The following is a 13,274-nucleotide window of genomic DNA, read 5'->3' as shown; positions in this document are numbered from 1 at the left end:
CCAGCAGCTGCAACTCTGATTTAACCTTCTCTATGCTGTGGGTGAGGCCCTAAAAAAGACAAAAAAAAAAAAAAAAAAAAAAAAAAGCAACCTAGTTTTTACACCTCAACTTGTTGAGATTTTTTTTAAAAGGATGTGATACCTTCCCAACAAACATGATATTAAACATCTATAAAGCTGGAGCAGTAATCATGGCAAGTAACAAAGAAGGACTTGAGGCTGACTCTGAATAATAAAAAAAAAGGATGAGAATGTCAACAACTAATGAGATATCTTGCCAATTCAGTGATTAAAACTATACAAGAGGTGTTTTTTTTTCTGTTTCTTTCTTTTTTTGTCTTTTGTCTTTTCAGGGCTGCACCTGTGGCATATGGAAGTTCCTAAGCTAGGGGTCGAATCAGAGCTATAGCTGCCAGCCTACGCCACAGCCACAGCAATGCGGGATCCAAGCTGTGTCTGCAACCTACACCACAGCTCATGGCAATGCCAGATCCTTAACCCACTCAGCGAGGCCAGGGATCAAACCCTCAACCTCATGGTCACTAGTGGGGTTCGTTAACCACTGAGCCATGACGGGAACTCCAAGAGGTTTTTAAATTCTTGCAAAATTCTATCCTAGCAAGGGTGAAACCACTATCAATAGCTATTAGTCAAACCTTTAAGCTTCCAATTCAATAAACAAATATGTCTTCTAAAACTTATTGGAAAATATTACTTCTCCTGAGGGCTGAATTCACTGTGCTGATGTAGATTTAAAACACTAACCCTAGAGGAATTCCATTACCATGCACAAAATCAATTTTATCAAGATGCAGCTGGAAGTGTCTTTGAGAGTCTGTTAATATTGTCAAGTGGAAAAAATTATCCTACATTTAAACTGTATAAGTCCTTCAAAAAATTGTTTTAAACTTCTCTGTAAAAAAATCTTTCTTGGGAATTTCTGAACTGATATATTAAGCACGGCTCAGAGGAAAGAGCTAAGAAAAAGCTATACACAGATCCCACTTGCAAAGTGACATGTTGGTAACTGAAAGCTGTTGTTTCAGAAGCAATTAGGCCAATTAAGCTTGACAGCATGATTTCAAGAGATGCTGTGCAAGCCCCTATCCAAAACGAGAATCTGTAATGGAACAAGGAATAGCTGATAAATGCACAGATGCAACTTTGGAGTGCTATCTATAAACCCCTTGCCCTTGGAAAAGACAGTGGAGTGAGATGATAATGATGGTGATTCTAAATTTCTGTTTAATCCTTTTCAAAGGGAGGAAGTTGTATCAAGAAGCAGGTCCCACCACCTACCAATGAAGAGATGTGGTATATGGAGAAAGACTACGCCTGATGCATGCAAGGAAGAGAAAACCTGCCAAAATTTTCTTTGTAAGTTATTATTTCAAAGGAAGATCTCCACACAAGTCTAAACGAAACAGAACTTAAGGCAAAATAGGTAATAAGGAGATCTGGGCTTTTATTTTGAAATTAATAAAATGTGGTTGATTATACAAAGGCCCAAATTAAGCAAAACTGTGAATTAAGTTCACTTCATGCCTGAATCAGATAGAAAAGATAATACAGAAAAATACCCACAAATATTATGGTGAAGACATATAAACTTGGTGATTGACAGTATTAGATTTAATTTGCAAAACAGTATTGGGTTAAAACTAAAAGATTTATAAAAATACTTTTCACAGTTAAAAATATACTTGCTTTAAAAACTCACTAAATTCACCACTGATCATGATTTCAGCTCTGTGATTCATGCCAAAATCTTTATAAACAAAGACAGACAATATTCCTGCATTTGGTGTTATTTTTCTCTCTCTCTTTCTTTCTTCTATTGCTTAACAAGAGTCAGGAGGAGATGCACTGCTTCTCAAAGGCAGAGCCCTTGGCTGATGAACACACAAAAATAACGCCATGCTTGGGTGGGTAGTTACAGATCTGTGGTGGCAGAAATGAAGAGTAAATCTCAGCTCCTCAGAAAAAGTGAGGGCAACCTTTTTTCCAAGAGGGCAACCTGACTCATGATCATTTTCTGAAGCAATTTACACCAGTAGCCAGCTCGGTTACAATAGCTGGTGGGCAAGTATTAGACAGAGATGACTCTTTTATAGCCAAAACACAAAAAATTAGATTATGAGTTTTCCTGTAAATACATAATAAAGTTGGTTGGTCCTGGATAGAAAAGGAAATGTGTACTTCCAGAATTTTACTTTAGGATAGAAAGTTCCAAGTTCAGCTGCTTTAGAATTGACTGGAAAGCTTATTAAAAATACAGTTGCTTGGGTCCACCCCAAACCTTAGATGGAAAAATCTTAGCATTTTAAAAAAACTCCCTATCCTATGTATTCTGATGATTTTGTGTCTTGCAAAGCTTGAGGACTGCTGCTCTCAAGGGCAGTGCTGGTATGTTTTATGCTGCAAATCATTAATATTTCTGATGTCAGTTACTCACGTGTAAACCTTAAGAACAAAATCCTTTTCTTCCTTCAATTCTGTGAGCGACTGCAGGACATCCAGGACACTTAGGACAGCACATCCATATGGTCTTCGGTAGTGCAGGTGAGCAGGGCCCTTCTTTGAGTCATTTAGAAGCATCCGGCCTGGGGCACAGCAGAAAACACCCGTCAGACTGAGAACTCTTTGTCCCTCTACAGGATCACTGAATTGTCATCCAAGGATGCCAGAACTACAGGCATTTTAGAGACTGTTTAAATTGGAAGATGAAGGGAGCCATCTAAGGATGCAAGGATACTTATGTGGAGGAATGCCAAACAAGACTTTGGCCAGGGCTCTTCCCCTGCACCACATTCAATTAATCATTCATGCTACCCACCTCAACACCAACAGTACATTTATTAATCATATGATATAAAACAGTGGTTTCATGAATTTCTTAGAAAAACCAGCATGCTAATAGATTTAAACTTCTTTGGTATATTTAGGATGCATCATTTAGTATCTTAGTTGCCAGATAAAAACTATGTATGCACAGATAAGGAGGACAATGTACAATTCTTCTAACCAAATTCTGCTGCCAAAGCTGCTCATGAACCACTGTGGGAGTGAGAATAGTCTCAGAAAGTAAATGGGAGCTTACTTGCCCTGCTTATCAAGGCTATGCCTACAGTGGCAACAGGACTTGAAATGTAAAACTGGAACCTCAACAAATGTTTTATCAAGTACAGCTAAATAGTTATTTTGCTGGCAAAGGATTAAATATATTCTTTGATAAAAATGTCCAAGAGATGCCAGAAAACCAAACCTATGAAGAAAGACCTTTTAGTCAAAGGCCCCCAAATTATTTCATAAACTTGAAATAAGACTGGGGAAAACCAGGAAGCAAAAAATCACTATTTTCATTTTGGGTGGGGTAGACATGAGATACCACCTATCTTCTGCAGTAATGATAGTAACTCTGACTTTGTGGAAAATAGCACAGTTACACACTTTTGGATACAAAACACAGCAAAAGCCATTCACTACTTGTTAAGCTGGCAACCCTAGCAACCTGTTATAAGTTCTCTGAGGCAGAGGGCTGGTTCAGAGGCTGAGAAATAGGTGGAGAGAATGTAAAAAAAATAACGACTTGAAATAAAGAACATTGGTCCAAAAACAAATCGGGAGCAGGAAATTTTCAGTGGGAAAAAAAAATCCTTTCATTTACACCAAATTCAGCTATTACATAAGCTGAGCTTAGGGTAGAGCTCTAATATAAGCCAGATTCTTATCTCGAGACCTGAAGTAACAGGGAGGAGCTAGGGAGAAGACAAGGGTCATACATAATGGATGCTTATCCCAAGTTGGGCTGGTCTTAGTTATGTAAATAGATAAAATTGATCATACCTATTCGTATCACATGGGCAACTATATATAAGTCTCTCTTCATATCTTTGCTGCTCAGATCCTAAGAGAAGAGAACAAGTAAGTAAATTAAGGCAAAAAATAATTATAATTTTTTCACTTCAAACCTCATAATGTTTTGCTTTTGTTTCAGTATTATAAGTGGGGGAAGGGTAATATTAAAGCACCTATAAATTTAGTGTTATAAGATTCCTGCACTGAAAGTGTGGATATCTCATATGCCTTCGGAAGTTTATTTTATTGACAATTTTTTTCTAGCCCTTATTTAGACCACCGAACAAATACCTACAAATGTTCTCATAATAGAAATCTTCATGACATTGCCTTATCCATGTTTATTCTAAAATCATATAAAACATTTTATAACAAAAGAATTTTTTTTTTTTTTTTTTTTTTTTTTTTTGCTTTTTAGGGCCACACTGGTGGCATATGGAATTTCCCAGGCTAGGGGTTGAATCGGAGCTGTAGCCTCCGACCTACGCCACAGCCACAGCCATGTGGGATCTGAGCCGCACCTGCAACCTACACCACAGCTCATGGCGATGCCGGATCCTTAACCCACTGAGCAAGGCCAGGGACCGAACCTGCAACCTCATGGTTCCTAGTCAGATTCGTTAACCACTGAGCCACAATGGGAACTCCAACAAAAGAAATTTTTAATGCACAAAAAAATGGTAAAACACCAAAAGGCTCACTAATGACTGAAATTCTGAAAGTTTATTCTCTACTAATTTTACATTTACTCTATTGTCCAAAAATGATTATTACACATTAGATATGGTCTCTAGAAAAGAGATTAATATAGTTTTAGTGAAACTTCAATAACTAGATCACCCATTTCTAAATTTAAATATGTACCATTGTGCTGAAGCTATAAAGCTGAAAATTGTTTTACCTAGAAAATTTTAATGGATTCCTTTAAGTAAACAAATCTGATCCAGAATCAGAAACTTCAAAAACTAGAGTTATAAAAATAATTCCATACACTAAATTATTTGTTTAGAACATATTTTGAAATGTTTATGGGTATATATTTATACTTTATTTAACACATTATACTTTAATAAAACTCCCTTTAATATGTATTCTGTTTCAGACTTTTTGTCAGGTCATCAACTTGCTGTTCACTCCACTGTTCTGAATGATGACTGATGGAGTAATCACCATCTTTAATGAGACAGGTTCCTGTGATTTCCCTTTTGTTTCCAGGAAAAGGTCCCTCAGTTCCATTTCCCTCCCATCTTTCATCTTTTTATTAGTCCCCCTTTTCAATAAAGCAGGAAAAGGGACAATCAAAGTGTACTCATGATTTGGAATGAGCTTTGGATCCAGAAACCCCATGTTTGCTTTATGTTTATATCCTGTAGCAGGATTAGGGCTAGGGTGAGGCAAGCAAGGCACTTAAAGTACAAAATCCAAGAAGTTTTCATTCTCAGGATCCTGTGCTTTGCTTGCTTTACCATAATCCCAGCTCTGCCTTCTAGAGTGGTCCTGAACATATGAAAGAAAAGGAGACATCAAAAAGTAATGTGTAATGGTGAAATTGAAGCTTTTAGATTCTAGGTGGTTATAATATTTTGTCAAATCTTTAATGGAATAATGAAATGTATTGACAATGAAATGCTTTACAAAACAATTTCACATAGGAGTTCCCGTTGTGGCATAGTGTAAATGAATCTGACTAGAAACCATGAGGTTGCAGGTTCAATCCTTGGCCTTGCTCGGTGGGCTAAGGATCCGGCATTGCTGTCAGCTGTGGTGTAGGTCACAGACATAGCTCAGATCTGGTATTGCTGTGGCTGTGGTGTAGGCTGGCAGCTGTAGCTCTGAATCAACCCCTAGCCTAGGAACCTCCCTATGCTGCAGGTGTGGCCCTAAAATGCAAAAAAAAAAAAAAAAAAAAAAAAAAAGCGATTTCACATAAATAGTTTTTCTTGTATTTTTTGGCCGCATCTGCAATATATGGAAGTTTCCAGGCCAGGGATTGAATCCAAGCTGCAGCTGTGACCTATTCCATAGCTGTAACAATGCCAGATCCTTAATCCAATGTGCCACCATGGGAATTCCCACATAAATTGTTATCTGTGTAATCATAAAGATATATTTTTGCATGAAAGTTGTCTTTTGATATTGAAAAAGGATGTTTCAGACTCCATTTCAATAAACCTTTCAGTTTAAAATGATATACTCAAATAGCAATGTATTTTGACACATATTAAGATGGCCACTAAATAACAAACAGAAATTAAAAAACAGATTACCATTTTTATGTAATTTGGGGGACTGAAACAAGTTTATTACTGAAGGATATAAAAACGACACACTTCGAAGTGAAATGGTTCCTTCTATATAGCTTGGATTGTGTTAATCCAAACTATCAAATGAGTATAATTATAAATCCCAATATACCTATAGAATTCAAACCAGTTACCAAAGCTGACCAAACACTAGCCAAATGGGTTGTGCGCAAGAGCATGGGACCTCTCCCTTGGCTCTGTTTAAGTGAATAAAAGGAAGAAGCCTAAATATAATTTATGATATTTTCTAAGCGGCTGGGTATGGGCTTTTTTTTTTTTTTTTTTTTTTGACTTTTTAGGGTTGCACCTGCAGCATATGGAAATTCTCAGGCTGGGGGTCAAATAGGAGCTGCAGCTGCTGCTGGCCTTTGTCACAGCCACAGCAACGCCAGATCCGAGCTGCGTCTGCGACCTACACCACAGCTCATGGCAACACTGGATCCTAAACCCATTGAGTGAGGCCAGGGATCGAACCCACATCCTCATGGATACTAGTTGGGTTCCTAACCCAATGAGGCACAATGGGAACTCTGGGGCTCTTTCTGACCATGTTGCACATGGTACCCAGAACTTTCTGTGGCATTTATTTGAAGTCAATAAAAATAAGGGAATAATAAGCATAAGAAAAATATTTTAAGTCAAAATATAATTTGTAAGTTTTACATAATTCCAATGTCAAAATTCAATGTAAAAGCTATCTTATTAAGTATAAGAGCATGGTGAAACACCCTTATCATAGAGTTATTAAACCTACACTCTCTAAGACTAAGTATGACCATCCATGTCACAAGACCAGTAAAACTAAGATGGGAAGAGAGGTAACTCACCCACCATTCATCTGGTGAGCAGGGTTTGAATCCAGATTTACTCAATGGATCATACCCTCCAATCCTACATAATTAGGAAGCTGGTTCCCAACTACCTGCTGGGTAGAGAGGATAGTGATTCAGGGATCAGCATCTGTTCAGTTGCTGATGTGCCATTTGAAACAGGGAAAAGTCATTTCACTTCCCTGTGCCTGGACTGACTTTTTCTGTAGAGATAATGGGATTTACAAATATAAAATACAGCCAACTTATTCATTCTTATGCTATAGAAAAGAAGACAATATTTTAACAAATGATGTTATTATACTAATAATCAAGTTCACTCTTAATTCCAAGAAATCACTACCTAAAATTCTATTTTGAAATGTGAAAGAGTATAAATAAATGTGAAACATATAATGCCAAACCAATGAAGGAGAAAAAAAACCCACAAATTCATTTTCTGAGTTAGTCACTCAAATATAAGAGAAAATAAACATACATTCATTTATTTATGTCACAAATTATTGAGACCTTAGTATTTGCTAGGCACTGTGTGTGAGGCACAGGACATCTAATAAACAGTTGCTGGACATCTAATAAACAGTTAAGACACAGATATGTTCTCTCATGCACATATACACAGCCATTGCTGATCATGAAAAGCATCAAAATCCTCACTGTATTAGACGTTCACATAAATATGAAACACTTCCTTTTTTGACAAAATTCTTCCTGCACAGAAAGCTCTGAAATTTAACACAGTCAGGAAAAAAACAACCTTTACCAAGAACAGGACTGTGAACAGATAATGTGACTGTAATGTGGCTCTGAAGTCAGCTTGAATAACCCTGCAAGACCACTCCATTTGTACCCTCTTCTTGATGCTTAGGTAAGCTAACAGGGTGACACTGACCACAGCTATGGCTGCATTTTCCTTGCATTTACTCTAAAACTCTGCAACACATATGTCAATCTGGAAAATTCCTTTGGCCCAGAGGAGGAACTCAAGTCTTAAGTAATTAGAAATCAGGTTCCACCAAAATTATTATTTCATATAGCTTTTATTATTTCATAAAGCTTTAAGCAAAACATGAAAATCCTGCTAAGGACAATGTTGTTCAAAAATCTTGTGGGCTTTGAAAAAAATTCCTCAAATCGTCTTTAGGATCTTTACAAAAAATTCAGGGCTGTACTGCAAAGGGAATTATAAAAGTGGGTATTTTTAGCAGCCTTGTGTCTTCCCACTGTGGCAGAATAAGAGCACATCATAAGTGTTATGTGCCTCTCAGATTTATAAAGCTGGAGCTACAGCTTAGGCCTCTGGGCCCATACAGATAATTAAAATGCAGCTAAATGAAAATTTTGATTTACTGTAATTACATTCAAATATCATCATAATTAAGTTCATTTTTCAAGAGACAAGGACTGCACTCATCATATTCAAGGATAGCACACACAGAGCTCTGTTCCCACAATGCCAAAGAACAAGGAATCAATGATTTCTTTTGCTGCTTTAACCAAATAATATCAGAGAACCGGGTCTAGAAAAGTCTCCTAAGGTCACTGGGACATTCTACACAGATAGGTTTCTCATCTCATTCTATCCTGTTTCAGGAAGGTGGCCCCAGAGAACCAGCTCACTGTTCAGGCACTCAGAGGCCTTCAGAAGCTCTCCCCCAATATACTAACCTAACCTCATTACCTCAGTTTGGACTCTTTTCTTGGTCCTTCTCATACTGAAGAAATAGCATTGATCTTTCCAGACTAAACCACCTCAAATCCCTTCACTGTCTCCACGGGTCTGCTTTTCATGCTTTCACTTTCTGCATTATCTCCTAAGCTTTGAATGCTGAGCTCAAAGATGTACAAAATTTCATTCTAGCTCAGCTAGATTTGTAAATTTTTCTGTACTTCTGGAGCATTTTTAATAAAAGCTACCCCTGTAAAAGAGGCTTATGACTCTGCAGTAACATCATTTGAAGTTCTGATAACATAAAGTTGTAGTAAATGAACAAAAAAGTCAGGTAAACAAATTCAATTTTATCTTTCAGAGAAAGTCACATATTAGAGCCCTAGATAAACCACATTTGTGTTTAAGAGGCACACCATAAGCCTTGAGATACCTGACTGTCACATGTCAATCAAAAACCACATACAAGGGTAGTGGCACTATGACACTATCATACTTCCCTGCACTCAACAGGTTTTGATGTATCTCAGTATCACTGAAGCAGAGAAAAGAATCCACAGCAGTCAAAGCTGGTTTAAAACAGTGACATGATCTTGTTTTTCTCTTCAGTAAATAAACTCAAATGCAGCTGGGCAGTTAAGTTTTACAACTGGGTAAAAAAAATTTAGTAAATCAGAATCAACTTTAAGGGTATACAAGGCAATGTGGTATTGTGAGGGTGAGCACTTTCCAATAAACAGGTTACCAAGATTTTGATGAGTCCGTGATCTTGAAGACCAAGAATAATAGCTTGGTTATTCAGAAAAAATGAAAGTATGGATCGTGGCACAAAGGGATTCTCTGTTTAATGTTTGAAAAAAGGAGGACTATTTAGTTTGTCTCTCTTTATGTGAACTCACTAAAAAACTACAAAGCTATAAATCTGGTAGATGCCTTTAGAGAAACTGTACTTAGACATTAGAGAAATTCCCAGTGGCCCTGAATAAGAATAGTAAGAAAGACCTTTTCTCAGATTTTAAGTATCTATTAAATAACTTTTAAAATGTACACTAGTAAAAGGTATTTGATTGTGTTTCTTTAATAAAAAATTCAATTAAAACAGAAGTTAATTTCGGTTTTCTTAAATATTTCATTAAAACCTGAGAGAAACATAAATCAAGTTCTATTCTCCACAGTGCATGGGGAAATAAGAATAAACGCTTGTTTCCAGAGCAACAATATCTACATAGCAGGGCCCTAGTTAGAGTCAACAGCAGAGAAGGGAAAGAGAATTTGCACATACTGTAAAAAGGGCACACATTCGTTCTATCTTCTCTGGGTTCCTTGGCCCACCATTCTTGTTCAGTCTCACCAGAAACCGCTCACTGAAATGTAGGAGAAAGAGACAGAAATGTAAGGGACTGCATGCTCCAGAACAAATAAAAAGGCCATTTACAGAGTAAGCCTAAACACTTCCGGGACAGCTCACAGTGACCAGCAAGGCCAAAAGCACATGTCTAGGGGCAGGAAACTATTTTCTTGCCAAGCAACATGCAACAGAGACTACAAAACTGCTTGATAGGTGTTGCTATTTACTTGCCAGTTGTGGCTCTCATGCCCCTAAAGGTGTGTGCTCCCTGAGGGCAGCAATGAGGGTTATGTATTCTATTTTTCCCAAATACCCCTCAAAGCTCTGGGCATAACAGTAAGCTCATAAGAAGCATATTTTTTTTTATGTGAACATTCAGATCATCATAAAAATATTCATGATACTAGGTCCAAAAGAGTCTACATTACCCAGTTTACATCTTCCCATATAACTTTTGAGAATCATTTTACGGCTAAGAAAAAAATGTTACAGGGACTTGCAAAAACTTGGGTAAAAAGTCAAAAAGAAATAATGTACGGTAACTAAAGCTCTAATTGCATTTAATAGAGACATTAAAATATTTTATTCCTGGAGTTCCTGTCATGGCTCAGCAGAAACAAATCTGACTAGTAAATCATGAGGATGCAGGTTTGATCCCTGGGCCTCGCTCAGCAGATTAAGGATTCAGCATTGCCATGAGCTATGGCATAGGTTGCAGATGCAGCTCGGATCTGGCATTGCTGTGGCTATGGTGTAGGCTAATAACTGCAGCTCCAGTTCGACCCCTAGCCTGGGAATCTCCATATGCTGCAGGTGTGGCCCTAAAAAGACAAAAAAAAAAAAAAAATTTTTTTTTTATGCTTCAAATAAAGGTTAATTCTTGAAGGAAATTATTGGACTGAGAAATGTTAGAAAAAGTGTTTTCAGTATCTGGAGAAGTGTCTCCTTGCTCTCTTATCTCCTTCCTGCCCCTGCCTAGGATTTCATTCCCATCTCTTTATCCCAAGGTCTCTACCAACCATAACAGGAAAACTGAGCCATGGCAAAGACAAAGTATGTGATTCTAAAAGTAATTTACTTCTTCTGTGCCCAGAGTCATGTATTCATTACATATATGAGATATCAGTAAAAGGGCAATACTAAAATATTGTAATAGGATTACAAAATATGGTATATTTTTAAAAAAGTTTTATTTCGGAGTTCCCGTTGTGGCGCAGTGGTTAATGAATCCGACTAGGAACCATGAGGTTGCGGGTTCGATCCCTGGCCTTGCTCAGTGGGTTAAGGATCCGGTGTTGCCGTGAGCTGTGGTGTAGGTTGCAGACACGGCTCGGATCCCATGTTGCTGTGGCTCTGGCGTAGGCCGGTGCCTACAGCTCTGATTAGACCCCTAGCCTGGGAACCTCCATATGCCGCAGAAGCAGCCCTAGAAAAGGCAAAAAGACAAAAAAAAATTTATTGCCCCAATATGTTATTTTTTTCCTACTGCACAACATGGTGACCCAGGTACACATACATGTATACATTCTTTTTCTCACATTATCATGCTCCATCATAAGTGCCTAGACATAGTTCCCAGTGCTACACAGCAGGATCTCATTGCTAATCCATTCCAAAGGCAACAGCCTGCATCTATTAAATATGGTATAATATTAATTGCACAGCTTGCTTAACTTGTTCACATATTCATTTGTTCATTTAGTTGACATACAGTTATTAAATTCTCTGTGCTAAACATAGGAATACAAATGTGAACACAACGTATACAAGACACTTTTCTTTCTAGAGCTTAACTTGGGAGGCACTTAAAAGTACAGAAATGAAGCTCAGAAAAGATCTAGGTCAGATATAAATTTGAGGGTCTTCAGCCAGGGGGATTAATGGGAACAAGAAGAGAATATGCACAGAATAAGGAGAAAAAAAGGGGCTTTGGTCAGAATCCCAAGGAGCATTTATATTTAAGAAATAAGTAAAGGAAGAACAACGAGCAAAGTAGACATATAAGGACAAAGAGAAAAACAGAAGAAAAATAAGGATGGTGGAATTCTATATTAGTTAAGGGGAAAAAGTGTCTGAAAGAGGAAGGATGGATCAATGAGGCCCAAGGGCACTGAGAATCATGTGAAATGATAACAAAACAGTGTGTGCTGGATGTTAGAAATCATCAGTGATTTTGGCAGGAACCCTTCTGATAACTGATGAAGAGGCCAGTGTGAGAAGCAAAAAATAAGCAGAAACAGTGAGTCTAAACTACTCTTTGAAGAGGTGAAAGTGATGAACTTTTACTTAAATGGGCATGTTGAGTTGAGGGAGGTCTTCGTTTAAAGATAGCATAAACCATATGTATATATTCATTTTCAATGAAAGTATAAAAATTCAGTAACAGTGCACAGTAGTTTCAACAAATGGTGCTGAATAATCCGTATTAAAAAAAACTGAACTTTGATCCTTGCCTATAAGAAATTAACTTGAATTGATCATAGACCTAAACATAAGAGCTAAAACTATAAAACTATAAGAATACACACCAGAAAAATGAGACAAATACCTTTGCATCTTGTTCACATTTGTATTTCCATATTGAGCACACAGTAGAAAAATCTTTGTGATCTAGGATTTTTAAGCAAATATGACGAATTACAACAAAATGGTAAATTGGGCTTTATCAAAATTAAAACCATTGTCTCTTCAAAAGACATTGCTAAGAAATGAAAAGACAAGCTATAGACTAGAAGAAAATATTTATAAACACTCACCTAAGAAAGGACTGTATTGAAAACATAAAATCTCAGAACTCAATACGAAGTAACAACTCAAAAAGTGGATAAAAAAGGAGTTCCTGTCGTGGCACAGTGGAAACAAATTTGACTAGGAACCATGAGGTTGTGGGTTCCAATCCCTGGCACTGCTCAGCGGGTTAAGGATCCGGCATTGCCATGGGCTGTGGTGTAGGTCACAGACACAGCTCTGATACAGCATTGTTGTAGGTGTGGCGTAGGCCGGCAGCTACAGCTCTGATTCGACCCCTAGCCTGGGAACCTCCATGTGGCACAGGTGCAGCCCTAAAAAGACAAAAGACCAAAAAAAAAAAAAGAAAAAAAAAGGACAAAGATCTGAACACATCTTTCACCAAAAAATATATAGGTGTGGCAACAAAGCTCTAGAAAACATCACTAGTAACTAGAGAAACATACTACACACCTACTAGAATTGCTAAAATTAAAGACTGAATATACCACAGATGGGCAAGAATATAGAGCAACTAG

The 13,274-nt window shown here is 37.4% G+C and overlaps 1 protein-coding gene across 15 annotated transcripts in view; it reads right to left on the bottom strand.

Annotated features, from left to right (window-relative positions):
• Positions 1-13,274, bottom strand: part of DOCK3 (dedicator of cytokinesis 3) — a 504,996-nt gene that overhangs the window by 134,071 nt on the left and 357,651 nt on the right. For 14 of the 15 annotated variants that reach the window (XM_021068831.1, XM_021068838.1, XM_021068839.1 and 11 more), the window contains 3 exons: positions 9,943-10,024; positions 3,847-3,907; positions 2,456-2,603 (listed from right to left, as the gene is read on the bottom strand). In XM_021068831.1, coding sequence (XP_020924490.1) covers positions 2,456-2,603; positions 3,847-3,907; positions 9,943-10,024 — 291 coding nt within the window. Of the gene's footprint in view, positions 1-2,455; positions 2,604-3,846; positions 3,908-9,942; positions 10,025-12,556; positions 12,856-13,274 lie in introns of those variants that run through there. The other variant, XM_021068845.1, reaches the window with a different exon arrangement.

This window comes from Sus scrofa, chromosome 13 (assembly GCF_000003025.6).
Source record: "Sus scrofa isolate TJ Tabasco breed Duroc chromosome 13, Sscrofa11.1, whole genome shotgun sequence".
In the NCBI taxonomy this organism is placed as follows: Eukaryota; Metazoa; Chordata; class Mammalia; order Artiodactyla; family Suidae; genus Sus; species Sus scrofa.
The sequence above is the reverse complement of the archived record's forward strand: the minus strand, read 5'-3'. Positions and strand labels throughout refer to the sequence as shown.